At 43.8% G+C, this 17,677-nt stretch overlaps 1 protein-coding gene across 2 annotated transcripts in view; it reads right to left on the minus strand.

Moving 5' to 3' along the window:
- The window catches only part of ELL (elongation factor for RNA polymerase II), a 64,829-nt gene that overhangs the window by 30,440 nt on the left and 16,712 nt on the right, over positions 1-17,677 (minus strand). For both annotated transcript variants that reach the window (XM_090026962.1, XM_090026961.1), the window contains exon 2: positions 4,581-4,628. In XM_090026962.1, coding sequence (XP_089883088.1) covers positions 4,581-4,628 — 48 coding nt within the window. The remainder of the gene's footprint in view (positions 1-4,580; positions 4,629-17,677) is intronic.

Here is a 17,677-nt window from a genome sequence, read left to right on the forward strand (position 1 = left end):
GTTCACTTCGGCCTGCATCACCTGCTCCATTTCAAAAGCTAAACTATTGAAATATTTGAATATTAACTGTCAACCCATGTATTACTATGGACATGCTGACAAAGTCAGCCACAAGACGGTGACGTGACTCCTTGCTGGGAAAGTCGGTCACAAAATGGTGCTTGTTAGGCGGGGCACATCCCACAAACCAGGATCATGTATAGTTTGTGATGAAAAGAAATCAGGCCTCTCAAAGCTTTTGACTCTAAATGTAACCCTGAAGAGGGATCCTATGTGGAAGATCGTGCCTTCTGGGGTGTTAACCTAGCAGCAGTCACATTTTAGGGTAAAAAGTTGGACAGTCTCCTTTGCATTACCCAGCCAGTGGAGAGCCGCTGACTGTCAACCTGAACTCAGTTTCTGATGCCTGGTGATGTCTCCTAACATTAGGAATTTTAAATAAGCAATCATGAAGATGAAAGGTATTTTCAGGCAATTAATGAAGAGCTGGAAGATAGGCAGCCATATGTACCTTGGACCAAAACTAACATTACAGGTTAATGAAGGAGAATGTGTACACAACGCTTTTTTAAATGGGCAATGCAGATTCAGCTGTTATGGAGAGCATTTCTGAAGGGATAACACCATGGGAAGAAAGCAGGCATTTTAAACCTGTTTTTCACCCCTCTCTTCTACCCCCAGATATTCCAAATAACCCAAAGATTTTTCCTTTTTGCAGGAGGGGTCCATGCAAGGAAAAACAACACCACACGTGCCTTTTCAAACCATGCACTGCTAGACACTTCTTTAACTGGGACTACTCTTTGAATACGATCCCAGATGCAGAACTTTCTGACCCTCCAAAGTGACATCAAAATCATTTCCATAGCAACGTGCATTGCAAGGTGACAAAAGGCAGCAAGCGAGGGGATTAAGGTAGAGTGGAAAAAACAAGCAAGTCCATTCCAAAAATAAACAGTGGATCAACAAAAGGAGTCCAGCCTGATCATTTGGATTTGGGAGCTCCTGAAATGATTGAACTTAGCTCTTATCTGTTCCATTTACATTCGAGGACACTCACCAGAAAGCGTTTAAAGCCAAGCTGCTAATTCCTTAAAGCAAGGCTCTATCTTGACACATATACTACACTTAAAAGCAGATGGTTACACAGCTGCCAGTGTCTTGTCCTACTCCGTAAAAATAATAAAAAGGACAAAGAGCTCTTTCTATCTGCCCCAATTGAAACTGGTTTTCACTCCCTTCAAAGATCTACCTTTGGCCTTTACTTGGCAGTGCAATTAATTAAACAGCTGACAACAAGGCAAGCAGAGGTCAGCTCTGTCCTGCCAACAGCCCCTCTTTCCACCCACAATGCCTTGGCGCACTTTATACTGTGCAGGTCTCAATGTTTCACTCTTTAAATGGCAATGTCAGATATAATCACACTGCTTAACTCCCTTTTCATTCAACCCAGACTATAATTACATATGACTGACAGCTCTTTCCATTTGAAAGCCCTTCTTGGGAAGCACTGAGTTATGGGATGAAAATAATAAAACACTGTTTTCTTAAAATATGTTCTAATTACCCACATTGTTTCAAAAAGGGTTTTTTGTTCCACGCAGCCCCTACACACCCTTGGTTCAAGAATGCTGGCCCTGGGTTGAGAGCAGCATCACATGAACCTCAACCCCCTAAGTACAGGGATGCACTAGCTCAGAGCTGTTTTCAAGTCACCAAGATGAATTTTGTCACTGTTAAACCTGCTTCCGTGAAGGCGAAGATCAAGAGAGGGAACCAAAAGGGAAATTTCTTCTAACACTCACTTTTACATAGATTTAGTGGCAGCTACACAGAGATCCTTAAAAGCCAAACTGAGAGGGGGCAAGGGAAGGTGGTGTCCCTGCTGAAAGGGGTGGTTAGTCCCAGCTATCAAGGTTACCTGATGCTTCATTTCAAAGCCCTGCTTTCAGCTGCTTAGACCTCCATCGAGCTTTGTTTCAGCTGACTTTGTCTGCCAGGTGTCTTGGGCTGAATTTGTTTATAGTGAAGTTCTGCCAAAAACCAAAGAGAGACGGAGCATTGCTCTGTCCCACTCATTTCCCAGAACTAAAACGTGCTTGCATTTTGCCTTTTAAATTGATGACAACTTGTGTTAGTCTTCCTTGCTTTACTGGACTGCAGAGTTGGCAGGATTGAGATATTACAGGTCTCTGAAGGGTTGGCAGACAGGAGGAGGAGAAGCAAGGAGACCTTTTGTAAAGACATATATATCATTCAGGCATTAGTTATGGTTAGGGTGGGTCTGTATGACCTGAGCAGGGAGCAGGAGGAAGGGAGCTCTGTGGGTGCCACCTGCTGAATCAGGAGCAGCAGCACCTTGTTCATGCAGCCCTGCCTCTGCCTTAATTAGCTCTGCTGGGAAGGCCAGGTAATTATGCAAGGCACTGCCTTGCTCTGTGCAGACCTAACTCTTGGCATGTTTACTCTGCAACCACAGAAGGGCCAGAAACATAGGATTTACTGCAGACAGTGCAGCAAAACCCCACCTCTTTGGCATGGGTTTGAGCCCATAGCAAACTGCAGAGCCACAGAACTGCAGAGCACAGGGGCCAGGAACAGCTGAACATAATTCTCATTTCATTTTTAACGAGATAACAGGTCTCTAGGCAGAAACACTTCCCTTTCAGAGGAAAGCCAGTTTTGTTCTGTTCTACTTTACTGCCAGTACAGGGTGGTCTGGGTAAGAAACCCTGCTCATTAAGCTACTGCCTGGAGACTGCTGCAAATAACTAGAAACCAGAGTACAAATCCAGTCCACCTCTACTAGAAACTGCTCTTCTGGAGAAGGGGCTCATCTAGTCCATTCCTCAAAGAGTGGCTTCAGAATAAAGCACAAAAATCCTGCAGACAACTTGTTCTGGACTAAGCTGTCCCCAGGTGGAAAGTTTTCCTCCTGAAACTCACTTTTTAGGGGTGGATTATTCTCTGTCAAACTCAGCATTTGGTCCAACCACTTACTTTGATCTCTAAACATGGGCTCAGCAGGAGGTATTTCAGCTTGAAAAAATGTTAATTTTTTTTAACCAAGTTGTGCCCTCACTTGAACAACCACAATAAAGACAATGGGATCACATACACCTAAATGAAGTTTGCTCTGTAGAAAGCACGCAACTTGTTTCATACACCAGTGCTACTGAAAGCTGAGTAAACTTGAACTGGAGCCACTGTACATTCCCTTACTGTATCTTGATGTCAGACTAGAAATTACTTTTTAAAAGGGAATTATTTAAACCAGAAACAAAGGTAAGGAGTTAAGGCAGCTAACTCATTTAAGAAATCTCATTCCCATGCATCTCACCACTTCCAGAAGGCTGAATTTTGAGGCAAGCAATAGTTCATAGCAAAGAAGTGCGTCAAGGATCAGGCAGGAGGTTTAAAGCTGAATTCTTCTTTTTGCAGTTAAAGCCGCAAAGTTAAACACATACCTTTTCATATTTAAAGATTTACAAATGGCAGTTGCAAAATGGATTGGAAGCGCCGAGTTACTTTAATAGAGATAACAGCAATTAATCCTCTATGCTGTCAGTAACCGGGAAGACAGTTTAATGCTTCTATAAATATCTTAGATGAATGTAGCATTAAGAACAGAACTTATAAAGGAACCAAGACCCCCGAATAGAAGAACTTGGTGGTATACTTGGGGTTGGGACAAAAGAATAATTTACAGCGAACTGGAAGGGGCAGAGACTTACTGTACTAACCCACTGTCTGAAAGCACTTGCTCCGAGGTGAATGTGCAAGCTAACCCAAGACAGCTTACACCTCAGTGAAATGGGTCTAAAGCTGCCTCACTTCAGCTTTTATTTACCACAGGGTAAGCGCGTTCAGACAGCTACCGTGGAGCAGTCCAGGTGCAGCAAGTCTAACTCCCTGCTCCGTGTTCATTTGTCCATGCCTGACGGGAATACGTCGAACCAAAACTCTTGGACACTTCAGTCAATCTACCAGCATTGTCCATGTTATTTTGAACATTAATTATTCTTCACACCAAGGCATAGACAAGTCCAATCAACTGAATCTCAGTTTTCAGTAACTTCTACTTCCCAGGATTGAGTATTGTGGCACTCAGCACATTAACTGCACTGAAAACAGTGAATATGAACCAGACATCTCCTGGTTGTCCTTGCAATCTGCATTGACATCTTGAAAACTGCCTTCGATCCTGCCTTGGTGCTTGACTAGATGATATATAGGTCCCAGCCAACCCCTTTTTTCTGCAGGATCCTAAGGATCACTGCACACTCTTAACACATACCAGTGTCAATTCAGTTTTTTGGTTTTCCTACTCCTCTTGGAAACAAGGCCATATACACAGTAGTTAGCAATCCCACTGATAGCAATATTTTCCCTGGACCAAGTTCAGAATGGTGATTTTTTCAATGCTTTCAAGGAGCCAGATCATCCATTAAAGGTAGAATCTGATCCATGCACAGTGGACAAGCTCACCGAGGTTAACTGTCCCAAACTGTACGTATATTTACACCCATTGGAAAGCCTTCTAAAGAAACCAATATAAAAAAAACCCAAACAGAACTTACCCCTTGGCTCCCTTGGAACTGAATTGATGGTTTCAAGGCCACGGCATTCTACAAAACAAGGAAAAACAGCATTAGACACCACCATAGTATGCACTACAAATAATTCAATACGAGTCAAAGAAAATATGCTTTTAAAGGGAAGAACTGCATAATTCATAGTACTGTAGTTGATTTTAAATAGAAAATTGTAGAAGGCATCTGCCCTTACAAGAAGGGGAAATGCACACACAATCAGACCACTAGTTTCTCGTGCCTTCAATAGTGGTCAATAGCAAAAAAGTAATAGTCCAAGTTCTTCATCCATGCTACAGAGGGAGACGAAAGAAAAAACAAAACGCACACAATCCCAGCCAGCCAACTTCAACAAACCACACAAGGAATTCCTTCCTGATCCTTGCGCTCATTAACTTATACCCTGAAGCATGTCAGAGAGACGCAAAATCTTGTGGTTTACATTTGCAGTGGTTATGTACTTATTAGTTAAAAGAAATTAGGAGGTGTTAAAGGGAAAAACTTATCAAAGCATTTCTACAACTTGAAATTTGAACAAATGACTTTCACCCGTGTGCAATCAGCATTTCAAAACTGCCAGCAGAGTTACATTATTTGAAGGCCTGCTCTCTGCTTGTCCTCTCATAACATTTCATAGAATAGCATGATGAAGCAAGCTGTTGCTCACAAAAGCTTATCCATTTAATCCAGTTAGTCTATAAGGTGCACCTCTACCCTTCCTTCCAGGTATCCAGGAGAGCTCAGCTGGCCACCCTCCTTCTGATAGAGGGTCTGTTATTCAAGAGAGTTGCTGTAGCTCTGGCAGCAGAAAAGCTCCTGCCTAGAGACCAACACTCACACCCAGGGCCCCACCTGCCTTACCTTTGCTGCTATAGTTACGTGACAGCCACTTCCCTGGTACAGGTGTGGCCTCACTCTTTGAGCCGTACCGCTTTGCCAGGCTGCTAACACTATTCTGAACCAAGCAGGCAATTGCTCCAACTGTCCACTTTGAGATACAGATGCACATGGCAAATTTCTGGGCACCTTAACCTTCCTTCTGGAAGGAGAGGAATAAATAAGGAGCAACGAAAGTCACTAGATATCCTCATCAAGGTTTGTAAGAAGGTGCTGATATAGTTCAATTTGTATGAAGAGTGTATGTAATTCTGGACTGCGTCTTCTCACTTCCCAAACCATAGAAATTTGTCAGGCTCTTCATTAAAATAGCCCAGTAACCCAGTGCACACACGTTACAGGCAGGACAGAGTACATGGCTAGTAAAAGCAAGCTCTTTGGGTAAAAAAAAGACAGATCAAGTTTGCAAATATTTAAGGATGTGTCTCTGCAAAATAAATGAGCTTCTCTTTTCATACGAGAGCAGTTTTCAGAGGGAACATCAAAAGGAAGGTGCTTTGGAGGAAGATGCACATACTAATGCAGGTCAGTGACTTTTCTGTACTAAGTGCACACAATAAGGAAAAGCTTCTTGTGCTGCTTGAACATGTCCTGATCTCCTGGCACCACAGACAAGCTGATTCTTCATTAAGAAACCTCAAAAGAAAAGTGTGCGGGTGCAGCAGGTGCCAAGCAGTGAAACAGTTAAGAGCTTGGAAGTTCATGAGGCAGAGTTTTCCCAGTCAAATCTCGCAGGCCCCGTCCAATTGCTTTCAGCTCAGGAGTCTCAAGACTAAGCCATAACATGCCGATGTCAAACTCTTGCTAAAAGAGGAAAAGGGTTTTTTTTTTTTTTTTTACCATCAACAAACTAGCTTCAAGCAAGTTGAAGCCTGCTGGATTTTCCGCTGCACATCCAATATATTTTAAGAGATTCAAATTACTTCCCAAACTGTTACCAAGCCACAGGAGTTTAGGGACAGCAAGTATGAGTGGTCTCAGACTGGGAGCAGCACTTGCTTCTGCTTTGGTAAGGTACCATCTGCAGATAGGAAATAACCTCTATAATAAAACGACCAACAACATTTCTCTCTTCCTACCAAGATCACTAAATTCCTTGAGCGCCACGACACCACATACCACAGCACTCTGTTCATAGGCAGACGGGCCAGCTTTCGTTCATAGCGTCAGCATGTACTGTACAGTGTGTGTCCATAAACCCATATGAATGCAATTTAGAGGACAATGATTTTGAAGGCATTCAGAAGCATACTGTCTAAGTGTCTCTTGCATCTAATTTTAGATTGAAGAAGCTTCTGCAATTAAACCAGGAAGATTACTGAAGTGGAATAAAAAGGCAAAACGACGTACAGAAATACTGTTATGCAAAATATGACAAATTTGTAATCACGCAAGTCATTTTATAAAAATTCACCTAACAATCAACATTCACTTCCAAACCAGTGCAGCTGGAAGGACTATTTATGCAGGATTCAAGTGAGTGAGTCATCAGGTGAATTCACTTACAGACATCAGCTTGTCTTCTCCACTGGGGGCTTGGCCCCTCTTATACCCAGGTCACTTTTTCTTGTGATCTCCCACAGCTGTGCACCACACTCAACGTACAACATCGCTGACCTCCGGGAAACTTCAGGGGTCCTGGCTGCTGCTGTACCATTTAAATGAACTATTTTGTCATAAGAGGGTGGGGGTGGCAGGGATCTGTAAGTAGAATAAACTTCTCTCTTGTGGTGAAAGAAAACTGGCTATTAGGAGTAACCTACCTGCCCATTCCTGCCCTCCCCATGCCCTGCAGGTAACGACTTCCCTAACTTAGATGAGGTCTACACAGGGACACTCTGAAAAATTAAGCCATATTAACTAAAAGTGTGAGTTGGCTAAACCACGTGACATCCCCATGTCCACACACATTCAGTTTAAGCTGTCATAGCTGAGAGCTGAATTTGATTCCAGAAAAATCAGACAGACAATCTGAGGTTTCATATGATTTAACTACTTCAGGCAATTCAGAGGTTTCATATGATTTGGCTAATTTGCCTTGAATTCACAACTGTTAATTTGGATTAAACCCTGTACCACTTTGTGGGGGTTTCTTACTAATTCCCATTGCCATCTCCAAAACTTTGGCATCTTCTGAAAAGTCGTCCAGTTCTCCTCCCCCACTGATGCCAGAACAGTTGAACCTTGATGCTGAGTATGCTGGAAACCCCCATGCTACCCACCACTGGTGGAAAGGATGGTGCTCTTTCCTGTTTCTTCATTTCCTTCTCAAGAATTCAAAGTTGCACTCTCTGTCTTCAGAAAGACTGTCAGCAACAGTGCGTTTAGCAAGCCAGCTTTCCCACAGCACAGCTTCGAAGTGGTCGCGACATCTCGTACGAGTGAGAACTTCTTAGGGAACAGTTTTGCCCACATACTTAATGTTGAGACAAATTAAAGGCAGGGCTGGCAGAGGGCAAGTTGTCTAAACATTGTAAACCCTAATATAGTGCAACTAGGCTGAGCAGACAAGACACCTGCAGAGCCTGATCCGTTTGAGCTGACATCCTACGCCTATGGTTTCCCCATGAGACAAAAATTAATTGGCAGAAACAAGCATCTAAAAGCTGACCTGAAAGATGGACTGACTAGAGGCAAGCCCACAGTACTTTGAGTAGTTGGGCTAGCGCTCCAGCGCCAGCCATCTCAAATTTAACAGATCTGCAGTCCCAAGCTACATGCAAGACCACGCAACAGAAGTGCCTCATTATCTGCTTTCCAGTCAGCACGCACATTAGTATCTCAGTGATCCCAAGATTTCTGGGAGGAGGCGATTCAAGCCCAAACCAAGTTCTAGTCCATCCTCAGTCCCAATGGGACGCAGATTAAATGCATGAAGCTCAGATAATTGAAGCTTGCTATGTACCATTCAGAAACTGCATCACTTGCTGCAGGGATCTCTCACCCATCCGGCTGGATGAGCAGCAGAGCCAGTGAGCAGGCTGGACAGGACCCATGAACTGGCCCCGTGTACCATGCAGGACTGGCCCTGTGCACTGCATGCAGCATGTGGGCTAGTGTGGGGCATGCGGGTCCAGTCCAAGCCCCACGGGCAGCACTGTGGGCCAGATAGAGCTCACGTGCCATATCTGACACCCCTGACTTACTGCTTTCCAAACACAGGAGAGCTGGCAAGACCTCACTACACATGCACGCATGTAAACGCCCTGCATGTACTACAGGTACTGCCTCTGTTCTGCTCCCTGTTATTTCCACTGAGGCAGCTGAAGCCACAAGCTCTAATTATTTGTTTCAAAAGTCATAAAGGTTTCACAGCCACAGAACTGGATGAAGACAGGCACGTTGAGCCTCCTCTTATCTAACAGAAGGAGAAGAGAAAATAGCAGAGATGGTTTTGTGCTGCAACAGAACCGGATTGTTCTCTCTGTCCTGACACACACCTCCCGTGAAGTGCAGCCAAGAATGTGCCAGCAGAAAGCTTATAATTTCAGTAGATTTAGTCCTCTGAGATCTAAGCATCAGCACAGACAAGTATCACGCACCAACAGGGACCTGTATCGTGTTGCAACAAAAGCACATGCTTGAGCCTTGGTACATATAGCTTCCCAGCATGATTCTGAGAGACATGTCCAAGAAGCCCTATCGATGCACTTGCTTAGAATAAGAAAAGACACTCATCTATTCCAGTCAGGAAATAAGATCCTCCCGACCAAAACCAGCTCACAGGCTTCACACCTCTTCCAGTTCTTCCTAGCTTTGGAGCTGGCTAGTAAACTTGCAGAATTCAGTTTCCAGAATAGAGGTGAAGGTAATATGGAGCGACAAGGAATCCAATACAAAAGCTTTGCACTGAGGGGGCCAAACTGCAGACCAGAGATCAAATTTTGCAAACCAAGATGCTCTTAAATGTCTACATATTATGGCTGCAAACTCCCTATGGTTACCAATCTCATAAGCCTGGGTACAAAGATGCCTTGAGGTGTGAGCTGCCCATTCACCTGAAAAGACTATTAAATAAATACTGAGGCCTCATGATGGGTGCTAGATTGAATGTGAACGCGTGATCGCACAGCAAGCAGGACTGTGCGAACTGGTAACCACAGAGCAGAGAGAGCAGCGTAGGAAGAGCATCACAGACTGTTCCTTTCCCCAAGCACACCTACTTCAACAGCAGCTTCACTTCTCCGGTATCTGATGCGTGCATACCAGCAAAGCTACTGGTAACCAAGGCTGGCCTGCTGCCAAAGGTGGACCGTGCTCCCTATTTTATAGCCCGAAACCACTTTTTCTAAAGGCCATCCATAACAGCCCAAAGCCAAGCATGACCCCAAAGATGTCCCATGATGGTTTTAGAAGACCTGAGACCCCAAAGCAATTCAGTCCAGTGCCTTCAGGATATTTAGAGACTGTAGGCATTTACACTGCAGGCACATTTTCCAGTTTCTCTGTATGGCTTGAGGAGCTGGAAGCTCACGTAATTCCCCGACTCCTAGAGTTCGGCCTCTGAGAAACCAACTATTTTGAGCCAGCAGCACTGCATTCGGTTCTTTCCAGAAGCAGTCCGATGAGCCACCTCAAGAAACACAGATGAGGTGCATACAGAAGCAGGGTGCGAAGGCAAAAAAGGAAATGCTAAAAGACGTTCCCAGCTCCTTTCTTACAGACCCAGTACTAGTGTCCTGGATGGGATGAGGTGGAAGGAAGCAGGGAAGGGAAGGAGCATTGTTTAAGGATGGCTACAAAACTGTTCTGACTGGATACCGAACGAGTAAAACGTTTTAGTGCAGGTTGCTGGCCGGCACAGAATAAGCACAAGAGCAGATAACTAGAATACACACATGCTATATTTAGTACTTATACATGGTAGCTTAAAATAATTTTGTACATACAGAACAGCCAAGACGACAGGACAAAAAAAACCTGTTTAAGTTGCAGCTTTAGAAATGTGTTCCTTATATTTAAAGAAACAACTGTTCCGCTAGGCAGAAATCAAGGAAAGCTGGCATATTATGTTTTCAAAACCTGAACAAGTGTTTCCATGCAGAACCCGAAGGTGGATTTCACAGTCCATTTGGATTAACATTTCCGTAGCAAGCAGATCCATGTAATGGGAACAGGGAGAGAAGAAAAAAGATGTAGATATCTGTGAAATCCACAGGTCTTCAGTTACCGGACAACCACCCCTTCATTTTCCAGTAAAATAAAAGATATTTTAAAAGCGTTTCAAGAACCCATTGATTTCCCAGAAGTTCCACTGGAAGACAGTTATTTGCAGAACATGTTTGCCTGTACTTTATTTTGGCACATGCTCCAGTTTTAGGAACAAAACAAAAACTGGAAATTCAGGGCAAACTGCAGTAAATGAGAGCCTCTGCTTCGTGAGGTTGGGCTAAAGTTATTTTCAGAGACTCACACCTAAGCATTGATTTAACATTTGGTAGTAAGAAGAATTCCAATAAATGTCTTGAGAGGCTATAAATACCATGCAAAGCCCAAGATCAGCACTTCACCAGACGTAATTCCAGCTGTCATGCAAATCAGGTCATCTGCACTCCTAGTAGCACAAAATTATTCCAGCTCAGAAGCCAATTAGCGTGGAGCAAGGAAGCAGTTTAATCTTGAAATTCAAGTGACCTCGGCCCCTCCCACATCCTGGGTTCGCCGAAGTCCCCCCTTGAGCTTCATGCTATGTCCCATTTCTTTTCCTTTTGCCCACTACACGAGAGGTGAACTCTGTTCCCTCCCCACGTCACCACATGCTGCTGAAGAGCCTTTACTCAGACTAAGCTCAAAAAAGCATTAAATCAAAAAAAAACCCCAAAACAAGATAATGAATTTAGACCTCCATTCCCCAAAGGTGACTAGTAACTGGGAGCCTAGCTTGGGCAATCCTTTCCCACCTGTCGCATGGCAGGTCCAATCACACTTTCTTTTACACACTCAAGAGCCCTAGTTACACTCCAGCATTTAGCAACACCACTCAATTCTTAGAAGGGAAGCGATGAGATCAAACAGCCTAATGAAAATGTGTAGCATGTTGCCCAAATCAGTTGCAGATCCTTATCCTCTCGTGTCTGGAGACTGGGATAAAACAGAGATGATATGCTGGGACATGAAAGGTCCTGAAAGCAACTTGCATATGCACATTTGATACCTGTTGAGTGAGCCAGGTAATAATTCTGTACTTAGAATATAGGTCAGGCTTCAACTTGCTTCATGCAGCAACGTGCAAGTTTTCTTCAGCCCTGAGCTGCGAACTATGCACCTTCCAGTCCAGGTCAGAAACCATTCCCTCCTTATGGAGCTCGTGGTTTTGTTTCAAGCAAGGCATCAAAAAGGATAAGTGATGCTAACAAAAGCTGGGGGGAAGAACAGGCTCGATGAGATCACACAACTGCTCAGCAAAGGCTTTTGCCCACTGTACCTGTGGGGACCCTCGCTGAAGTCTCGAGTAGAGCAACTTTATTATTTAATTTTCTATTTATACCTTTGTTTGCATGAAGTATCTCTCGCCATTCATACCAGAGAGTACAACTACACACAGTAAAAACAAAGCAAAAAATATCCAAAGTCTTGTTGCCAGGAATCACAAGAGAGCTAGAGCTCAGAGTCCCAAAGTTCATTAGAGATCTAGCAGCAAAGCACACAAATCCCCCTGGAAACACCTTTATGGAGCACGCCCCCAAGACCTTCCAGTGGTGGGGAGAAAAAACCACACGCTCACCTGCAGTTGCTCTCTCAAAAGAGCTAGTGTAGGCAAGAGATGCCTATTGCACGGCGTTCCAAATATCCAATTGCAAATGGGCACCATCCCACAGACGCATGAAATGTGTCCGCTTGCTACCTGTTCCAAGTAGAGTTCCCATTCAACTGCTCTAGAAAACAAGACTTTTTTACCTTATAACTTTTGCATTCCTTTGAAGCTATTGCAAGAACATGCCCTTCCATGCATGAATAAAAGGATTTCTCACATAAGAAGTTCATTCGAAGCATTTCACAGGATTAACTGCATCTCCGCAGGTTGTTTTGAAGAGCACTTATGCATCTATTCACAGAGAAAAATCTAGGCCCAGGCTCAGAAAACTTTTCATGCAGTTTTTAATTCAGACCCTAGTTAGGGAGCCAGGAAGCCAGGTGCCAGCGTCCTCATTTCTTCAAGGAGCCTGGCTAAACACCATTCTCATGGTCCTAAAAAAGCTGCAAGCACCTACAAGTCAAGGCACCCAAAAGACAAATGCCATAGGAAAGAGTGCACGGTGCTGAGGATTTCCAGCAGTCTTCTTCCTCGAGCCCAAAGCTTTCAAAGGAAAGACCGGCTGAAGAACACAAGAGAGACACTGGTTGCGTTTCCCAACTCTCTGCCGGTCACTAGTATGTACCCTGCCAAAAGCACCAGCAGTCCTGGAGCCCGCATATGAACTGCATGTGGGACAGGACAATTGAGACAAGTGTTTGCGTAAGTTTTTCTGTTAACCACCCCCCCATCCAAACGGAGATACACTTCTTTCTTGCTTCCTCAAAATGAAAACACAGTAGTGAAACATTTGTTTGGGGGGAAAAACTAGGACTGGGAGTTTTACAAGGACAGCAACTGGGGATGCTTATTTTAAGGAAAGCAGGTTCCTAATCAGAACCAGACAGATTGATTTCTAGAGACTCCAGCACTACAATGCAGTTCTTCAGGACAAATCCTGTTTTTTCTAAAGACCTGAATACACTAAAGCTTTCAACATTTATACCTGCCATAAAATGTAGGGGCTCAAGATGTGGCACTGCCCAACAGTGGACAAAAGACAGCCCCTACTGACCCCACAGAGCTTTTCTAGAGCACCTCTCTCCCCAGGATTACTCTACAGATTAAAACTTGGTGCCATTTTCCTTGCTCCTGAATTACAGCCTCAATTTCCCCTGTGCATGGCATACCTTCAGCAGCTGTTATCCAAGTTTCAGAAGCAACTTGATTTCTGATCCTTTTAGAGCCTGAACTGAAGCTTTTGTTCAAAATGTCACTGCAGTGGCAAAAGGCACTTACCCAGAGACATAAAACTTCCAAAATGGTGTCTCTGGATTGGAGACATTCAGTATTCACAGCTTTGGAAAAAGGAAAAAGAAAGGAAGTGTTCCAGGTCTGACAGCCCTGTGATATTTGACACGATCACAACACCAACTCACTTCGAGCTCCAGGAAAAGAATAAGTGATGTAGTAGCAAACACAGGGCAGAAGATGTAGGACTCTGTATTAAGCTGGTAGCTTAATGAAAAGATTTTGTATTATAAGCACAAAAACCATACCCTTGGCCCCTAAATGGACAACAGCCTGTACCACCAAACCACAAAGCAATTGAACTCCAGTCACAGGGCGATTGCCTCACAAAGAACATGAGAGCTGAGTTAGCAGGGAAGTCTCTTCCCATAATGGCCTGAATACCACAACTTCTTCTAATCCACATTAGAGAGGGGCTCAGTCCAGCAGCCTTCACCACATGCATTTATATCAGCCAGGCACAGGGAATTCTGCGTTTCATTTTAAGTTCTCACCTGAGCGCAGTTTGGTTTTCCTTCCCCGTGACGTGCATTACAGGAAACCCAAGGTCATTTTAACTTCCCTGCTGCACGATTATTTTGAGCAGACGCAAACAAGATTTCTAGAACTTCCTTGCAAGAGGAACCAGGTACTCAGAAGTATTGCACTGACAGCAGAACGTGAAGTAGGAAGAAATCCTCATTTCTTGAAACTGGTTTTGAACTGCTCCCGAGTTTGAAAATATAATCTGCCAAAGTTTTGTTTTTTTTAAACAAAGCTACATCACCTCATTTCCTCCTCCTTGTGTATAAAGGCACTTACAGCGTTTGCTCTGTTTCCTTTTAGCTCAATAAAGTTTGAAATGTGAAGTCTGGCCATACTTGGGGGGAGAGGAGAGGAGGAACGCTGACATATATCAAATGTATGCTTTCTTAGAAGAGACAGAGTGCTGACTTTTTACCAAGATGCCTTATCCATCCAAGGGCTCATTAGGCAACAGAATTCAGGTTTTATGGAAAAAGCTCACAGGAGAAAAAATTTAATTATTTCTTCCTTCCACTGACCATCTCTCAGTCTCTTGACTCTGATGTTATAATTTCACTATAATTGTGTTGGAAACTAACTAACAGAACATTATCAGAAGAACTTAATACCTTCTTGAAAGAAGTGGAATGCAAACCTCGAAATCAGTAGAGTCAATATCTGCATTTGACAGCTACAGTTTAAGATTGCAATTATTAATTGCAACAGCACAACATTCCTCCTCTAAACTGAACCAATGGCTTTCCAGCTTACATGGATCAGGCTGAACTCAATGTTTCACCTCAAAAGACTGAGAACTGAGCCTGCTGCTGACAGAAGACACGTTTCTGCCAAGTGTATACATGAAAAAATAAATAAAATCACTTGTGAAAACCAAGTTAAATTACCACTATTTTCTTCTCTGGGAAGTCTAGCCATAATTACAGGATCATTCATTATATCTTTATACAAGATTAAATCTTTTAATCTTTTTGAAAAGATTAAAAATGTCAATCAGAAGAGAGCCTGGATGAATCAACATGATCACTAAACATCCTGTGTGTGCAAGAAAAAAAAAAGAAAAAAAAGAGTCAAGTCTGCGGAAAGTAGACGGCTATTTCAGATTCCTCCATCAAAGCCAAAAATGTCACAAGATTTTAAGTGCTTTGCACATTGCTGGGACAGCCCAACTATGACTTTTCCAAAATTTTTAACCAATTGTGGACAGACTATAATTCATATTAATCTCATTAAAAGCATCAAGACACCGGACTACTGCTACAACTAACCCATCAAGACAAGAGGGCATGGAAAGCAGCCTGGCAAGGCGCACAACTTTAAGCCAAGGAGGTAGCATGACTGCAGCCAAAGAGCGAGTCAAGGGGCCTGAAGCCTTGGGCAAGACATTTCAAAGCTGCACACAGAATGGAAAGCAACCAGGCAGCAAAGGCAGTCGAGTCCTTCAACAGGAAGCTTGGTTAGACCCAGTCTGCAGGAGAAAGCATTGCAGAAGACTGAATACCTTCAGCCAGCAGAGCAAGGGTTGGGATCGGATGCCAGTATTACGAACCTGACTTAAAGCAACACCCTGAGCAGATACAACCAATATGGTTTTAAAAGCGCCATGCGAGTGAGGTGCAACCTCACCGATAAATACAACATGTACGCATCTTTTTTGCCTACTGAATGTCTAAACAAGACCCACGGTACAGCTCCTTTAGTGAAAGGGAGATGGCTGTCTTTGCCAGGGTGGCCGAATTGCATAATTCATAGGTGCTCTGAGACTTTCCTTGCTCACCCAAGTAGAAAAGACAACATACAAGGATCTGGTCTTCTAGGGCTGTGTCTAGGGCCTGCACAGCTGCTGGTAGACAGTGACTGGTGTGTGCTTTCCCATTTTTTTCCTGGAAGGACAGCATTAGATCCCCCAATGGCGATGGGAAAGGAGGAAGCTGTCTGCCTCTGGAGCCAGCTTCTCTAGTCTTGTCTGTTCCCCTCTTCCCTGAAAAGGCAGAACTCCCCATGAATGGATGAAAACAGGGGTGAGACAGGAGACACGGGCCTTTCTTTTTGCCCCGGCTTCCTTGACCTAAAGCTCTCCCTGTTCCTGCAGGGCAGCAGCCACTTCAACTCCTTCTCAGGTGACCTGAGCAGGTGTTGCCCCAGCAGACTAAGACAGCCCTGGGCCTCCATACTGAGCTCAACCATCAGCCAGAAATGTGAAGTACAGTTTGGACTTACCATCACAACAGCTTTGCAAGAGGATTCGATTTGCTACTGAGGGAATGGCAAGAACTTCAGGAGAAAGCAATGCCCTGCTCCAAGACCTGACAGAAGCGGTTCTGCCCCAACATCATACGCCAGCTGAAGCATCCTTAATTAACCGATGTGCTGGTCCTAGCGTGATCAGGAACTAGCTGTAAGCATCTCAAAAACTCCTCTTTCCTGGGAGAAGTCACAACTGGGGCACCTGTAAGAGTTCAGAGCAGAACTCAGTATTGGCCAAAAGGACCAAAAGGAAGGGCCCTCCTGGAAAACGAACAAGCGGAAATGCGCTGAACTCGCTTCTGCTTCATCAACCAAAGCGGATCTTTCAAAAAGACTGGAGCAGCGATTCTCAACTAGGGTGCCATGAGATCCTTTCAAGGGTGGTGCAGGGTGCCCTGCAAGGCTAGCACTGTTAGGCATACAAACAAGATTCACAACAGAGACCCAGAGGTTTCAAACAGGGAACCACAGCATTAAAGACTGCCCTGCTCTTTTCTGAGATCTCTGCAAGAGAAAAACTGCTCTATTATTCTCCTGTAGTCAAAGAAACACATGAAAGCCAGGAGCTGGTATTTCCTGAAGGGGCCTTGAGTCTGAAAAGGCCAAGAATCAATTGGACTAGGGAGAAGAGTTAAAGGTTTCACATTTAAGGAGCTCTGCTAGTCTCCAACTGCCTGTATGCTAGGTGCATTTTTGGGTACAGGATGGTGAGTAAGTTCCTCACGTTTCCTTCCTTAGGATTGGTACTGTGACATGAGACGTGAAGTTGTCCTTCAGTAGGAGTCTTCAACTGGAGTGAACAAAATGGGAGAAGGGAAGAACTGGCTGTGACTGCTGACTGTTTCCAACCCCATCTTTCAAAAATAAAGACAGGTTAATGCAGTTTTAGAAGTTTCTTGGTCCTTATATTTAGCAAGAAGAGCTCACATGTGAGTCTTGCCAATACAGGGTATCAGTGTTAGAAAATAAAGCAATATTACTATACTTTATTCATAGAAGCAATTATTTGCATTTTAAAGCAATATAATCTTCCCCTTTAAAACCAGTGAAAAATGTTCTAATTTTATCTTGCACTGGTGTCACTTCACTTAAGTAAAACCTTCCCAGTCCTCTTGTTCCCAAGAGTTCTCACCTCTTGGTACAGGAACCATTGTTTTTACTTACAGTACATGTGCAAAAATAAGCCTCTAAAGCCCCAGAGAGTAGATGCCTCTAACATGAAATACGATATTCTGAACAACTTTTTAAAATCAGCAGACACATATTGTGAAATGAACCTTTTGTAAAGAAATTCCAATTCACCGCATGCTACCAAAGTACCAGGCTTCTGACTAGTCCTTGCCTGCAATTGTAAAGTAGACACGAAGACGAGACA

Source organism: Crocodylus siamensis, chromosome 14 (assembly GCF_052110815.1).
Source record: "Crocodylus siamensis isolate JL-2025a chromosome 14, ASM5211081v1, whole genome shotgun sequence".
Taxonomy (NCBI): Eukaryota; Metazoa; Chordata; order Crocodylia; family Crocodylidae; genus Crocodylus; species Crocodylus siamensis.